Source organism: Rana temporaria, chromosome 2, assembly GCF_905171775.1.
Source record: "Rana temporaria chromosome 2, aRanTem1.1, whole genome shotgun sequence".
Lineage (NCBI taxonomy): Eukaryota > Metazoa > Chordata > Amphibia > Anura > Ranidae > Rana > Rana temporaria.
The window spans coordinates 139,776,077-139,793,629 of NC_053490.1; the positions used below are offsets into that span (position 1 = coordinate 139,776,077).

Genomic DNA, 17,553 nt, shown 5'->3' on the forward strand with positions numbered 1-17,553 from the left:
CTGTGTTTAGTATGCAAGGAGTGGTGACAGCATCATAATCTGTTCTACATCAGTATTTACCCAATTTTACAGTCCCTGTATTCTGCTAACTAACAATAGCTACAAGTTAAAGTGGAGGTTCACCCTATAAAACATTTTTAACATTATATCCAGCCCAGTTCTGCAAATAACAATAACGAAGGAAGCTCGGGTCGGCTCGGCTCTATTCGGCGCCTACGCACCGGCGCCGAATAGAGCCGAGCTTCCTTCGGGAAGTTGTGACGCGCTGTGTGCGCCGTCGTTTAGCATGCCAATTGATTGGCATGTCAATAGGAACGCCCACTCCCGCGGGATTCCCTACCCAGAAGCCGTGGTGAATTCTATGGCTAAACGATATTTACAGGGGGAAAAAATAAAAAGGTCCGTGTCATGTTATTTGCAGAACTGGGCTGGATATAATGTTAGAATTTTTTTTATATGGTGAACCTCCACTTTATGCCTTGTACACACGATCAGACTTTCCGATGGAAAAAGTCAATTCCGAGGAATTCTGTCGGAGTTTAGATAGAGAACATGTTCTCTTTTTCTCCAATGGAATTCTGTTGTGATTTTGGTCGGCCAAAAGTCCGACCGCATGTACGGGGCTTTATTGTGTTAGTTTTTTTGTGTTAACTGCAACTTTGTGATACTTTTCTGTAAACTGTCATCTCACTTAGTTGGTATATTTTTTTGGTGATGGTGAACTGGTGGTACTAGCCGATACTTCATCATATATAAACTCCCAAGAATGTTAATGCGCCTCTGTATTTTGTATTTTACTGTATATATGCAAGTATTGTATCTTTATCTTTTTCTCTTCTATAATATTTGCATTACTAATGATAAGGAATCTAATTGGAAACGTCAACATTCCTAACAGTTTTGTATGTCTCTGGGGGATTCTGTCTGTGAGATATTTGCACTTGAGTTCCTATAGCTCCACACCTGCTGTGGCCATTATAAGAGTTGTGCCGTTTTTTTATTTATTTTATATTATGGAGAATGCAACTGGAAAAGCCGGAACAAGCAAAAGTAGTCGGCAACCAAAACTCTCAGGTGGACAGAAATTTTGTTGAATTATGGCAGAAAGGGAGCTGTTGGCTTATCCAAAACCTATGAGAAGGTAGAGGATTTTTAATATATTTTTTTTTATTTTTTTTCGACAGGAGAAGCAACGCTCTGGGAGAGCCCAGTCATCTTGTCGCTCCTTGGATGCCATGTCTCCATTCCTCAGGAAAAAGGCTCAGATCTTGGAAGTTCTACGGAGATTAGAGGCAACAGGATCTCAGTCTGGATCAAGCTGCACTGCCCCTTCAACGTATCTTGGGGGCTTGCCGTCGTCAAGTGGAAATGGACTGCGCATCAGAACAGAGCAAGGCTTGGATTACCTTAATGGTGAGGGCATGACCCCTCCAGAACTTGGTGCAGATGAACCTTGGGCTTCCTGTTTGCTTTTAGCCCAAAGTGGGTGGGAGGAATTGCTGAAATGGAAGTCAATACAACGTGAACCACCAGCAGGTAGCCCTGGAGAGGGTGGAGGCGAACACTTTGGTTTGGCAGCAGAGGAAACGCAGCAGTCCACACGTCAGGCAGAAGGAAGTTCTTCCTCTTCAGATGATGATATTGGAGAGCCTCCTCCTCCAATAAGTGAAATTCGACAGCGTTTACCATTAACTGACTTGGCAAAGGGCTTTGCACCTTGTATCTGCTCCCGTGGAGCAGGAGATAAAAGGGGCCCAGTTGAGGGCCATTCTGATGGGACTGGTTTCAATAGGGGACACATTGGGCATCTTCACTCACTGACGTCCTATGGCAAAAGCCTTCATGAAATGGTAGAAAGTCAGCATATGTCAGGAGCATCACCAGCAGTTGCAGATAGAGGGGACATTATGTCTTCCCCAGGGAAAACGTTAAATTCAGAAAATGCACCTGAAGGACCTGCTTCTCCCTGCCCTTCTTCTACTGGGAGCACTCTAAGTTTACCAAGAGACACAGGTGGACTTACCCACAAGAGTGCAACTCAGGAGTCACAAGATGATTTTTTTCAGCCCCCATCTATGGCTCCCAATTCTTCCTCTTCTGACCCACAAGATGCACTTATTCCCTCCACCGAGCCCCGAACACCTCACATCCCATCTCCAGCTAAATTTCTTAAGTTTTTGAAGCTTCCAGGCTCAGGGGAGAAGTCACAGAGTCCAAATTCTTTAAGGCTCAGCCCTCAGCTCACTCAAACCTCCAAAATTCCTTGTCGGAGCAATAATTATGAGGCATTTCCCTCTCCGCGCCCAAGTAGGAAGGCAGCTGACGAAATACCTCGTCCGGAAGTGGATGTTGATCCACCATCTCCGTCTGAATTAATAAACTCTGATAACAATAGGCAAGGGCAAACTGAAAGTTCTAGCAGCTTACTAAGTAGATCTGCAGTACAGTGTTGTACCAAAAAGTCTCATGATTATGAGAATATTCCTGCTAAAAATTCAGAACTTTCCACTGCAAACCAAACTGTTGAAGATTTGGAGGGTTCTTCAAAGTTGGTTAGTTCAGTTTGTTCTTTTGGCTGTTCCCCTGGACTTTGTGCTCATTCCCAAGTAAATTGTACAGAAGATCGTAGTCAGGCATTCAATAGAAAACATATAACTTCCAGAAAAACTGTAGAGTCTCCTGGCCATCTCCCATTTAAAGAAAGAATAGGAAAACTGAGGAGTTCAGACAGCCAACAGTCTGAGCTCGCGGTTTCAGGAACTGAGAATGTTAGGGTAATAACTGATGGACCTGACCTCCGCCCATCAATGAAGCGATCCTTAGCTGTTAGTAGTTTAAGGACTCCTGAACCTGGATCCACTGAGAGTTATCCACCACGGTACCATGGCCAAAAATCTGATTCTGCTCGCACTCGACAGCCTACCACAAATTGTCCACCTGGTTCTCCTCATGGACCGCGTAATCAACCTCGCGCACCACCTGTCCCTAGCAAATCTCCTCGCAGCCCTCATGGCAGTCCAACAAAGTTACCTGCAAAATCCCCAAGTAAAGCAACAGCCAAACCTCTTGTATCCCGACCTCTAAGTGAAGAGTTGAGGCCTAGTCCTCGGCAACCTACATCCTCTAGTGAAGATAAGCAAAGGATGCAATCTGCTGGTATAGGAAAGAAAGCTGGTACATGTCCAGAGTATGCCTGTCCTCGTAGCACAGGCCCACAGGGTACAGAAAGTCTTCCACTAAGTGCTCTGCATTCCGCTATAGAAGAAAAAGTCATGAAGGGCATTAAAGAGAACATGTTAAGGTTACAGGAACAACATCGCTCGCCTCCATCAGATCCTAAGCAGCGTAATTCCAGTGGTATTGCCAGCTGGTTTGGCCTAAAGAAAAGTAAGCTGCCTGCACTTAGCCGTAGACCAGAGGCTGGACGAGTGAAAGAGGAAAAGCGGGACAGGGCTGCTGGAGGTTCTCCTCGGACTAGAGATGTAAAAGGTGAAAGCTTAAATATCTCCATGTTAATGGAAAAAGCAGAAGATCTGAGAAAAGCTCTCCAGGAGGAGAGGGCCTATATTAATGGACTTTCTCTGGATAAAAATCGTATACCGGTGCCTGTGGACCCGACACAAAATCAGAGGTCTTTGACTGCGGACAACTTTATGCAACAGCTTTTGAATCGGTGAGTGACATGAATTCAGAGATAATAAAATATATATATATATATATAGGCCAATTACCATTATGTATTCATTTTTTCAGACACAATGAATGCTTCAAAAGACTACATAGGCATACTTCAGGAACTTAATGATGTGCAAGTTTACCGTATTTAACTGTCTTGCTCCACAATATTATTTATATTTTTATGAAGGCTTTTGCTTTAAATAAAATAAGCTGGTAGAATGGTAAAAGTAGATTACCATTTGTGCAGTCAATTGGCCTTAAAGTAGTGCTGTACCTAAAACAACTTTTACATTTTAGGGCAGGTTCAAATTTTCAAGTGAGCCTAAACTTTTTTCTAACACCCTACTAGACTCTCCCCCACTCCTCGCATGACTGGCAAGCCTTGCTTTGCTTTTTCAGCTAGGCTAATGTCACCGGCTGCGGTGAATTCTCCTTACAGACTAGGAGAAGTCACTGCATGTTGAGTGAGACTAGATTGCTGCATTGCAGTATAAGGCATAGTGCACGTCCATGCTTTGCTGTGTGGTGCACATGTACAAAAACTCCTGCTTGTTTTTGGTTTTGGTGCAGTCTCCAGCCTCCATCTTCTAAGAGGATGAACAGTATAGCATGTACAATGCTGAAAGAAATGCACCAAAACAGAGGTGTGGTAAATGGGCTCCTAATACTTCTAACTACTGCTAGATTAAATAATGTGCCCATATTGGTGTTATACAGGCGCTAGGGTGTGTGTTGCAGAAGATGAGTGTATTAAGTGCAGATAATGCTGCTATACATAGCTTCGACTCATTGAGACTAAACAATACTAAAATAATTAAAACCCAAGCATTTTTTTATTTATTTTTTTGAAAATGCTTATCCCCCATCTCATGAAATGGCTCTCTGAACTGTTTTGGTGAGTTATTCACCTTCTCTCTCCTCCCAATGTCTGGGGTGGGACATTGCGCTCTCTTTATACAGAAGTTTAAAGGGTAACAAATCGCAAATAAAGAAAAAATAATATAGCGTATACATTGAATGTTATTAGAAACGACCTTTCCTTTTCAATCTGCGGCTCTAATTTTCTGTTAAATGCAATTCAATATGGCTACCTGGAGGTGTTCTGTGTACAGAATGCTCTCCAGAAACATTTCCTGGTTGTGTGATTGGCTCACTGTTTTTTTTCGATGTTTACACAAAGATACAAGTCAGATTTCAGGCATCCCCTGCAACAAAAATGTCATTTTTGGTGAGATACTCCCAATAGGAAATTGCATCTAATTGGATGCAGGCCCAGCAGCTTTCTTCACTAGTGCCCTGCAGGTTACCGTGGCTGGTTGATGATCTGGAAACCACTCCCATTAGTTTCACTTACCACATGGACACAGAAAAGCACACAGTGATTTCATCAGAATAACAAAGGGTAGGAATTTGCAACACAGTTTGTTCAAATCCCTGCAAAGTACATAGCTCACCCAGAGGGGAATATTTTTCTTAACAAAAGTGGAGTTACTCTCTAATGCCGCGTACACACGATAATTTTTCAGCATGGGGAAAAAAAACGTAGTTTTTAAAAAAACGTCATTTAAAATGATCGTGTGTGGGCTCCACATCATTTTTCAGGTTCTGAAAAACAACAAAACATTTTTTTCGACCATGCTGCATTTTTTTAACGTCGTTTTAAACTGTCGTTTTTCGGGTTGTAAAAAATGATCATGTGTGGGCTTAAACGTCTAAAAAAAACCTGCACATGCTCAGAAGCAAGTTATGAGACGGGAGCGCTCGTTCTGGTAAAACTACCGTTCATAATAGAGTAAGCACATTCATCATGCTGTAACAGACAAAAAAGCGCAAATCGTCTTTTACTAACGCGGAATCAGCTAAAGCAGCCTAAAGGCAAATGGAACTTCCCCTTTATAGTGCCGTCGTACGCGTTGTACGTCACCGCTCTTTGCTAGATCATTTTTTAAAAACGATAGTGTGTGGGCTACGTCGTTTTAATGATTAAGTTGGAAAAACTTCGTTTTTTTTTAAACATGCTGAAAAACAAAGTTTTTTTTCATGCTGATCGTGTGTACGCGGGAATTGGGCCCAACTCCAGGACATTAATGGCATTACTGCTTCCCACCTGCCTCTAATTGCTGGTATGAAAAAGGAAAAACTTATCTAAATGTCCATTTTACTGTCCTGAAGCCACAGTCACCTGACACGGCTGGCCCAATACGTCTCTCTTCTGTTTAGTAGGGGTCCTCCTTCACGTGTCCACATTGCTGCCTGCATGATGTAGACACCTTATGGTGAAGGTGGCATTTCTAGCAGACACATCTTCTCTTATAGGCTCCAGAGGCAGAGGAACTCGTAGAGGGAGAGGAGAAGGGACTGGTGCCCAAGAACATAAGGAGCTAGGAAAATTCCTGGACCCCAGGGCATGAAATTGGCTTGGCTGATAGAGGAAACTGTCACTGTGATCCATTGCACTGCAGGATGGCTTGGGAAAAAATAGTTTTGATTTGAAACTGAGGAGTAATATAATTGATGCACAGTGCACTATTTAAAGTAATAGTAAAGTCCTGGTGGGGGCATTTCTGCATGTCCATAAGACAAACCATACCATGCTCAGCCCTGCTCCCTCGTCACTGTCTGTGATTGACAGCAGCGAGAGCCAATGGCTGTTGTATTGGCTAATGAGGGAGAGAGCCAAGAGAGCCTTGGCTCTTGTGCACATTGCTGGTTCAAGATCGGGCTCAGGAAAATGTTTAAGGGGTGCTGCGATGGGGAGAGCTGCATATTGAAGTTTTTTTTTTTTTTCCGCCTTACTGCATAGGATGCCGTAAAGTAAAAAATAAAAAAAAACTTCTGCCGTTGCAACCACTTTTTTTTTTTTTTGTGGAGTTGGGCTTTAACCTTTTCACTGTTTCATCCCGCCAGTAACTGCTGAATGCTTTGCACCTTTAAAGGGGAACTATAATATGTTTTGGTAAAAATATTTTGATTGTGAATGCAATTTTTCATATGTATTTGGGATTCCAATTTTTATACATTCTCTCTTCTCTACTCCCAAAAGTGCTGTGTGGCAACGCATTTGCGTATTTTGAAGCATTGAATTTGTATTAATTTTAAATGGCACCCCAACACAATGAAGGCCTCTTGAGCCCCCTTAGGGAAAGAGAGCCTTGACTGATGGGGGCATGACCAGGTACTGGACAAGGCGGTGGTCATGGTGGGATTGGCTACTTGGGGGGATGGGTTGGGCCGGAGCTCCGATTAAAAGGGATCGCCCCAGGGAATTCTGGGTCCTTGGGAAGCGCTGTGATCGACTTCTGTACAACCGATCTGCTGGAAATTTTCCTCTCGATCTATAGTTTGCAGCGCTGATCAGTGTATTCTAATGGCAGAGATGTCTCTCCACTGTCAGAGTACAATGACAATGTGTGGCTGGGGGAATCGGGTAATTTTTTGTCATTCAACTCGCTGGTTGAATGAAAATAAAATTACTTGTCTATTGCCAACTTTAGGTTCAGTTTTGATACTGGTGGCTTGACTTTTCCTTCATGGCTAAGCCCTACCAAGCCCCGCTAACAGAACCTAAATCATCAGGGGGAGCAGAAATCGATTTTCTGACCTTGCACATGGGCGCTGATGCCTGTAGTTTCGTGACCATGCCATGTGTTTGGCTTAAGCCGCCAGGCGTTGTGTGCAGGCAGCCCATGTAAGTGTTCAGGGAAACAATGGCTGCATGGACACAATTGCTTGTCCCAGTTTAAAAGGGGTGCAAGTGAGCAGCCCCGTATACAGTGCGAGTTCAGGGCCATTCACCCACATGCCTGTTAAATTGACATGCAGCCGCTGTATCCCCATACCCTTACATGGGAAGCCTGCACAGCACCTAGCAGCTCCAGCCACTCACACACTGCCCATTTATGAGCTCCAGCCACGCACACTACCCATTCATGATTAAATGTGTGAAATTGTTCATAGAAATTGTAAAGTGAAAGTGCAGTGTATATTTTCTGTAAGACAAACGGACTTCTCAATATTTTTAACCACTTCCTGCCCAAGGTACTTCATATGATGTCCTGGAATTTGAATGGGGATATCTAAATGATGCCTGCACCGTAAGAACAATCAATTATAGTGGCAATTTAGCCGCTTGATCATTGTTGCTGGCAGCAGGAGGGGAGGTCTGATACCCCCCCCCCCCCCTTGTACTGCCACCCTTCGCTGCTTCTTCCAGCTTGCGCCTGTGACCGGTGAGCGAGTCGGTCACTGCCGAAAGTTGAGCATAGAGATTTCTGGTGACCCTCAGAGGTCCGGGCACGCCATATTTTGACGTCATGCCAGGGACGTGGCTGGAAAGGACAGTGTTTTCTTTTGTTTGTTTATCTCTGCCTTTCCAGCCTAAAATAGAGATCTGGGGTCTCCATAAAGAGGACCTGTAATGCACTATTCTATTACAAGTAGGGCCGAAACAACTAATCGATTAATCGACAACTAATGGATTAATTTCATAATCTATTACAATTTTCATAATCGATTAATGGGCCAGTAACCATAATGGGGTTAAAACAACTAAAATTAGCCCTTTATAGTACAAAAAAGCAAATCGCTACTGTAAATATTACTTTCACTGTCCCACAGTAAAAAAATGAACCCCTTACAGTAGCGATTATTTGCTCTTTTTGTACTTATTTTTTTTTTTTTTTTAACCCCCATTATGTTACTAAACATCTCAGGCCTGGGTCACACCTGTTTATTGGTGCTTTTTGCAGAAACGCACTACAGTTCATTTACATGTTTTCCTATGGGACACGTTCACGTCCATGATTTCTTTTTCAGCTGCTGCGTATTTGGAAAGGACAAGGACTATTTTTTTTTTTTTTTTAGTTCAATATACTTCAATGGAGAAGCTGCAGAAAAGCATGTAATGTGTTTTTGCGGCAATTTGTGTTTTGTAATCTGCCCAACATCAAATTGGCCCCAATTTTTTTTTTAAATGTTAATTTTTTTTTTTAAGGCTATTATCCGATTAATCGAAACAATAATCGGCCAACTAATCGATTATGAAAATAATCGTTAGTTGCAGCCCTAATTACAAGGGATGTTTACATTCCTTGTAATAGGAATAAAAGTGATCAAAAATGTAAAGGGTATAAAAGTATTGCAAGTATGCACAGAAGCAAACGCATACGTAAGTTGCACCCACATATGTAAACAGCGTTCAAAACACACATGTGAGGTATCCCTGCGTGTGTTAGAACAAGAACAATAATTCTAGCCCAAGACCAAAAATGTTAAAAGCGTCGCCTATGGAGTAGGGATGAGCCAAACGCCCCCCGTTCGGTTCGCACCAGAACCTGCGAACAGACCAAAAGTTTGTGTGAACTTTAGAACCCCATTAAAGTCTATGGGACTCGAACGTTTGGAATCTAACGTACTAATATGCAAGTTATTGTCCTAAAAAGTGTTTGGGGACCCGGATCCTGCCCCTGGGGACATGTATCAATGCAATTTTTTTTTAAAAACTGAATTTTTTTCGGGAGCAGTGATTTTAAATGACTTTTTACCCTTCAGAAATGACACTTTGTGCAGGGACAGTTCTAAGCAACGGGAAACAAGCACTGCTTTACAGGCATACTTTACACCCCCCCGTACGAAATATAAAGGAATATTTCACTTTTATTTAACTTTAAGCATTATTAAAATCACTGAAGCCCACTGTCGGGTGACGTTACAAAACCAGTCCAGGCTCGGGAAAGATCACAACCATATGGTTGGGAACTGACCACATGCGTGGACTGGCAGTGTTTGCTCAGTTCTCAGCTTAGAGCTGTTGGGGGGCAGATTCAGCATCAAATCGATGCTGCATCCACCAAGTTAAGTATGATTTTAAAAAGAGAGAAATTGCCATACTTTTTTTAGGCATCCTAATACTTACTAAAAAGTTTGTGCAATTTACAAAAATACAGTTTAAAAAAGCATACAAAATAGCAGCTAAGCATATTCCATTCCTCATAGTTTAGAAATGTTCCGATGTATCACAAGAAGCGCCTACATATCACGTGTGCGATAAAACATGTAGAAAGTTATGTACATGGCATAATATGTTTAAGATTGGAAAGTGATCCAAAGTGCACAGAAATACAGGCTTAACAATTGACATAAGCAGTTGTAAGCCGATAAAGATTATTCAGTTAAACAAGTCTAGAAAAGAGGTGGAAGAGCAGGTCAACAAAGGAGATTTTTTTTTATGCTTCTTGGAACAATCCATATGTTATGTTTTGTTTTTCTCTCTTTAAAATGGCATTGACGGCATTAGGCCATTGTAAAAAGGTGAAAGGACCAGGAGACGGCCAGGGCTGAGCAGTGAGTTTTATGTGCGAGAAACCATAAACACGCCAGCACTAATTTAGATGATGGTGGTACTACATTCTCAGGGAGAATGCTTAGGAGGGCAATCTTGGTGTCAAACGGCACTTAAATCTTGATCTACCCTACCTTTCCCCATGGCGAAGATACCTATAGTCTCTTGGAACGTAAGGGGTATTCCTCTAAAGTGCACCATGATCCTTCTGTGCCTTAAATTCACCCCGGGGTATTTTGTTTCCAGGAAACGAATTTGATAGCAGAGACAGTGAGCTACTTAAGATACTCCTGGGTGGGGAGAGCTTATCACTCTACTCATACCTCCTACTCCAGAGGGGGTCTGTGTCTTGATCCATGGAGCTCGTAACAACCAGGAATATGCCAGTGTAATAGACACGGAAGATCGCTTTGTTTTTATACACTGTCACTTTGGTACATTGTCATGTGTGTTAGCTTGCATTTACATACCCCTGTCGCTTACGGCAATGGTGCTCAGACTTCTTGGATGGAAGGCCTGAAGTACCACTGCTCGTGATGGGGGACTTTAATTGTTTGAAACCAGTTGAGGATAGTCACCCGGCCCCTGGGTCCTCTGCCCTCTCCAGGTGTACTCCCCTGGCATGGTTGTTGCAAGAGGTGGGCTGGGTGGCTATCTGGCGACACCAAAATCCGAGTGTCAAGCAATTTACATTTTTCTCTAAATCGCATGGTTAACTGTCTAGAATTGACCTGGGGGTGTGCAACTCGAGCATGCTGCCATTTGTCATTGATTTAGTACATAGACCCTTGTAGTGTCAGACCATTCCCCATTAGTGATGCACCCTCTGGTAGCCCGGCAGGCTACACTCCCTAGAGCCCCGTGGAAATGCAATATGTCCTGGTTGAAGATATTTCACTCACAAGGGAATAGTGGGAGCATGCATGAGTTCTGCATGTTCCAGGACCCCAATATTTCGAGTTTACAACAATGGGATACCTTCAAGGCATCTTGGTAACTGAAATGAATAAAGTAAAACATGCTTTATCTGCTCTTAAAGCTGAGGTGGAAACTAGGGGCTAGGCAATGGAACAATAATACATAGCGTATCCCTTTGTTTCGACTAGGGAGGAGTGGCAGGCCACCCAATCTGCCTATGACATTTGCTCTCCTCCACCCGAAAGAAGAGGTTTTTCTCTAAATAGGCGTTCTTTAAGGAGGGTGAGAAAACCAGTTGCCTTTTGGTAAGGATTGCGAACTCCCCACCAAAGATCCCCTACTATAGGTGCCATCCAGTTTCGGGCGGGGCCCTTGTGCGCCAACCTGAGCTAATCATGCCGGTATTGGCTGGTTTCTATGAATCTCTTTACAGTCCTGGCACCTCCTATGCCCAGGAAGAACTTATCTCTTTCCCTAAACTATCTGCAAGCCAGATGAGGGAGTTGGAGGCCTCACTTACCATAGAAGAGTTGCAGGTAGTGGACGGTTCTTTCGCCAACTGCAAAGTGCCGGGGGAAGATGGGATCCCCATAGAAGTTTTCAAACAATACTCTAGAGAATTGCTACCATGTTTGCTTAAAGTATTCAACGAGTCCCAGGAGAGGGATGTTCTCCCCCCCTCAATGTCAAAATCAAATATTTGCTGCTAAACCAGGTAAGGACCCGGTTGATCCAGGTTCCTACCGCCTGATCTCGTTGCTACAGAGTGACATTAAGATCTTGGCAAAGGTGCTGGCAATTCGACTGAATGGAGTGATGGCATCCACTGCGCATGATGGCCAAGCTTGCTTCATGTCCAATAAATTAACGGCGGCTGTTCTTAAATATTCAGTCCCAGGCAAATAACATGGGTAGCAGAGCATTGTTGTCATTAGACGCCACGATGGCATTTGATAGTATAGACTGGAGATATCTGTGGGCAGTGTTGACAAAGTTCGAATTCGGTCCTACCTACATATCATGGGTACACCATTTCTATAGCCAACCTCAGGCTGGTATTCGGGCATTTGGTGCTTTATCCCATGGTTTCGCAGGAGGGGAACTAGGCAGGGATGCCCGCTTTCCCCCCTCCTTTTTGCATTGGCTATCGAACCACGGGCAATTGAGATCAGGGCTAATCCACGCATTATAGTTTTGCTGTGGCACTTTGCAGAAAAAGGTGATGCTATACGCCGACTATATCCTACTCATGTTGGGAGATACTGATCTTTCCTTGAGGGAGGCCATGGCAACCATAACCAAATTTGATGGATTTTCCGGTTTTCAAATTGGTCAAAATCCGCTCTACTCCTCCTAGATGGGGATGACACACAGGCTGTGACTTTGTGTCCCATACCTAATGTCACCTCCTTTAAATATCTGGGGGTTCAAGGCACATCTAGGCTGAGGGATTTCATACATCTAAACATCTCCCCCCTTCTCCAATGGTTTAGGGCAGCCGTCACTAAATGGCGGCCCGCGGTCCGAGTCCGGCCCGAGTGATGCTTCTGCCCGGACCGCAATGCCGCCAGTATAATTTTACTGTCAGCGTTGGTTTGCTGGGGCCGCGGGTTTCCCCAGCAACCAGTGACGCTGTGAGCGCACCGCAGGTCTCGGAGTTGACCAGCTTGCACTCACGGACCGCGAGTAGGGGCTTGACGTCACATGCGCGCCCCGCCCCCTGCTGCTCGCGGGTCCACTCCTGGCTCTCCTTACGAGTATGAGCACGTTGTCACATGCGCGCCCTGCCCCCTTGCTACTCGCAGTCCCGGGCTCCTTATCTCGCAGCATTGCATTCAAGGTATGTGACATGTTTCTTAGTGATCACTGCTGGTCATATGTTTAAAGGTCACGCTATTGGGCACCTTTTTTATGTTAAGGGGCACTCTGATGGACGAATTTTATTTTAAGGGGCACTCTGATGGGTATATTTTTAATCTGCACACTGATGGGCATATTTTGTTAAGGGGCACACTGATGGACACATTTTGTTGTGCCCATCAGAGTGCCCCTTAACATAAAATATGCCCATCTGTGTACACATTAAAAATATACCCATCAGCGTGCCCCTTAAAATAAAATGTGTCCATCAGAGTGCCCATTAACATAAAAGGTGCCCATCAGCCTGACCCTTATTTTATGTTAAGGGACATTGCTGATGGGGACATTTTTTGTTAAGGGGCACTCTGATGGGCATATTTTATTTTAAGAGCAACACTGATGGGCACATTTTGTATTAAAGGGCACTCTAAATGGCCGATTTTATGTTAAGGGCCATGTTTTGTTGTGCCCATCAGAGTGCCCCTTAATATACATTTTTCCCCTTTCAGGGTGTCCCTTAACATAAAATGTGCCCATCAGAGTGTCCCTCAATATAAAATGTGCCCATGGGCACATTTTATGTCAAGGGGCATGCTGTTGGACATATTTTATGTTAAGGGGCACTCTCATGGGCAAATTTTATGTTAAGGGGCACTCTGATGGGCAAATTTTATGTTAAGGGACACGTTCTGTTGTGCCCAGCAGAGTGCCCCTTAATATAAAATGTGCCCATAAGGGTGCCCCTTAACATAAAATTTGCCCATCAGAGTGTCCCTTAACATAAAATGTGCCCATCAGCGTGACCCTTATTTTATGTTAAGGGGCATGCTGATGGGCACATTTTATGTTAAGGGGGACTCTGATGGGGACACCTGATGTAAAGGAGCGCTGTGATGGGGACCCCTGATGTAAAGGGGCGCTGTCATGGGGACACCTGATTTAAAGGGGTGCTGTGATAGGGACACCTGTTGTAAAGGGGCACTGTAATGGGAACACCTGATTTAAAGGGGCGCTGTGATAGGGACACCTGTTGTAAAGGGGCACTGTAATGGGAACACCTGATTTAAAGGGGCGCTGTGATAGGGACACCTGTTGTAAAGGGGCACTGTAATGGGAACACCTGATTTAAAGGGGCGCTGTGATAGGGACACCTGTTGTAAAGGGGCACTGTAATGGGAACACCTGATTTAAAGGGGCGCTGTGATAGGGACACCTGTTGTAAAGGGGCACTGTAATAGGAACACCTGATTTAAAGGGGCGCTGTGATAGGGACACCTGTTGTAAAGGGGCACTGTAATGGGAACACCTGATTTAAAGGGGCGCTGTGATAGGGACACCTGTTGTAAAGGGGCACTGTAATGGGAACACCTGATGTAAAGGGGCGCTGTGATAGGGACACCTGTTGTAAAGGGGCACTGTAATGGGAACACCTGATTTAAAGGGGCGCTGTGATAGGGACACCTGTTGTAAAGGGGCACTGTAATGGGAACACCTGATTTAAAGGGGCGCTGTGATAGGGACACCTGTTGTAAAGGGGTGCTGTGATAGCGACACCTGATGTAAAGATCCACTGTGATGGGGACAAATTGGGACTTGAGATTCGGACCTCGGCCCAAAGAAAATTTTAGTGACCGGACCTCCTTGAATTTTAATTCAAGACCCCTGGTTTAGGGAAAAGGACAGGGAATGTCCTCCACTTATCAGTGGCGAGCCATTTAAACTTGATAAAGATGATACTCATGCCACAACTGCTTTACTTCATAACGCCCCAATGGTTATTCCCTTAATGATTTTTGGAATAGTAAATACCATTTTACGAAGCCTCATTTGAAAAGACAGATACCCTAGGATCAAACTAGAGCACCTACAACAGCCCAAAGACGATTGGGGGATTGGTTTTGCCAAACCCTTGGCTGTATTACCTGGCAGCACAGCTGCAACACCACCTTGGCACATTTTGGTTTGCGGGAGAGGCAGGGACCGGGACACAAAGTTCTTTGCAGACACTAATGCTCCACTCTGTACGCAGAGGGCCTATTCCCATGGCTCTGGAGACTCTAGCCTCTGCAAAGCCTCATAAAAAGTACAGACCTATAGTCTCGTTCAAAAGGTATGGAATGAATCCAAGTTTTTCCAGAAGGCGGATGGCTATACTGATTATAGTCCTATTTGGTTAAACACTTCACTCCAAATTACAGCTTGGCCAATTCAGTATAAGTGGAAAACATGTGGGGTTACGCATCTCAAGCACATCTTCCATAATGGTGTGCTATGCACCTTCCCTAATCTAAAGGGGGCACACAACCTGGCGTCCTCAATGCATTTCCATTACTTACAACTCTGCCGCCTGGTTACGGTACAGAGCCGGTCTTGCAAGTGGCGTCTGTCCCCGGCCCCAGGGAGGCTGACTCATCTGATGCCGCGTACACACGATCCATTTTTCGGCATGAAAGAAAACGTTGTTTTTCAGCATGTCCAAAAAAACGTTTTTCCAACTTCATCATTAAAAACTACGTTGCCCACACACAATCGTTTTTAAGAAATGATGAACAAAGCGCGGTGACGTACAACGGCACTCTAAAGGGGAAGTTCTATTTGCCTTTGGGCTGCTTTAGCTGATTCCTTTTTAGTAAAAGACGATTTGCGCTTTTTTGTCTGTTACAGCGTGATGAATGTGCTTACCCCATTATGAACGGTAGTTTTACCAGAACGAGCGCTCCCATCTCATAACTCGCTTCTGGGCATGCGCGGGTTTAAAACGTCGTCTTAGCCCACACACGATCATTTTTTACAACCCGAAAAAAACATTTGTTAAAACGACGTTAAATGCAGCATGTTTGAATTTTTTTTTTTTGTCGTCTTTCAGAAACTGAAAAACGATGTGCAGCCCTAACACGATCATTTTAAATTATGTTTTTAAAAACGACGTTTTTTTCATGCAGAAAAATGGTCGTGTGTACGTGGCATAAGGGTTTTGTTTCCCAATGCTGTGCCATACTGTTACAATCCGTTTTGAAGCAACACCCCCTGAAAGTGAGGGAGAAATGGGAGGCAGATGTTTGGCAGCTAGATGGGGAGCAGTGGGAAGAGATATTTCAAGCTGTAGGTACTTGCTCACTGAACGTGACACAAAGACTTACCCGGCTATATATATTGTTACGAATTTACTATACTCCCCACAGACTGATGAACCTACAACCTGAGTCCACATTCACACGTTGCAAATGTGACAATGGGGACCTTGTACACCACTTATGGCACCAGGGGAGGGCTGGCAGCCTTAGGCCTGGGGGGTAGGTTCAGTCAGTTGGCCCATTGAACTGCAGGATCAGCTCACCATCCATGGCGCATCTGGTTTTTCAATGCAGCCTTACCAGGGCAGTCAACTCCAGTACCCATCAATGCAGCCTGATAACTGTGGCAGGTTACGTGGGGTGTATGGGGGGGGTCAGCTATGGGTGTCAGGGTCTCTCACCTCAGTGATCTCAGCAGGTCCTTGCATGCCATGGCCTCCTGGGGGGGGGGGGGGGGGAAGGCTCCTGGTCCTGGGGTCAAGTTGCAGCCAGCACCCAGCCCTGCACCCCGACTCCCTGGCAAACCCAGCTTCTAAGAATCCGTTCTCTGGGAGTTGTAGTTTTCTCTGCGCTGCTCTGTTTTCCACCCACCGGGAGCTTGAGTGTGGACTACAACAGCTAGTGGTCGGCCGCCATGGCCATGCCCCCGGCCCAACTTCCTGACCAGAATAAAAAAAGAAAATGGTAGCGGGCAGCTGCTGTCGGCCATAAGTCAGGGCGGCCTGGGAGGCAATTGCCACCCTGCCCCCTGGCCCAGCCCTCCCCTGTATGGCGCTAGCCAAAACTACACACATATTGGGCCGGAGTAGTGACCACGGTCAACTCAGTTTTTAAAAGTTTCCCTTCCACAGGATCCAAGAGCTTGTTTCCTGGATGCGCTGGAAGGATGTGAGTGGGAGGTGCACACTAGAGGGGCCAGGAAATTAATTATGATCCATTGGAAATTGGAGGACCCCCGACAAAGGAATGGATTACTAACATTGGTAGGGTGCTGAGAATGGAGAAAATGTATATATCAGTACATGGGAAGTGCATCCAAATTTGAGAGGATATGGGCACCATGGCTGGATGTTCCCGGGACTTACCCCTGTGGATCTGATCGAGGACAGACTACTGGGAATTAATATTGGTTGATTACTTTTGTTTTATGGAATATTGTGATCTGCTGGAGAAGATATAAGTCGTTTATTGTTGAGATGTGTTGTACTGTATTGCGATGATGAAAATGTTTGTATACCAGTTCAGCACAATAAATACCTTTTTTTTTTTTTTTTTTTGTTTTGTTTTTTTATATCCAAAAAAAAAAAAAGAATGGAGCACAAGTCCAGAATAGTTTGAGACAGCTGACCAGCATCAGAATAATTTTAGGGCACCGTCAACACATATGAATTGATGAGCCAGTTGGAGTGTTGCTAGCCCGATTCTAGACTTTCTTTTCCAAATAAGGTCCATGAAGAGGAATTCAATTCTGCTATACATCTTCTGGGGTATTCTGGAGGATGTATAGCAAATTGCGTATATAAATTGCGACATTCACACCATTTTGATGAGGTTAACCCTCCCTATAATGGAGAAGGGCCTTTTAGGACATTTCTTAAACGTTATTTCCCCTGAAAAATGGCTGACTTTCGTAGAGAAAGCAGTAAAGCTTAGTCACTGTGTTGCATTGCATGTATATGGTAT

General features: G+C 44.4%; 1 protein-coding gene across 3 annotated transcripts in view; it reads left to right on the top strand.

The window, feature by feature from the left end:
- NCKAP5L (NCK associated protein 5 like) overlaps window positions 1–17,553 on the top strand; it is a 137,963-nt gene that overhangs the window by 104,952 nt on the left and 15,458 nt on the right. For all 3 annotated transcript variants that reach the window (XM_040341206.1, XM_040341208.1, XM_040341207.1), the window contains exon 8: window positions 1,185–3,673. In XM_040341206.1, coding sequence (XP_040197140.1) covers window positions 1,185–3,673 — 2,489 coding nt within the window. The remainder of the gene's footprint in view (window positions 1–1,184; window positions 3,674–17,553) is intronic.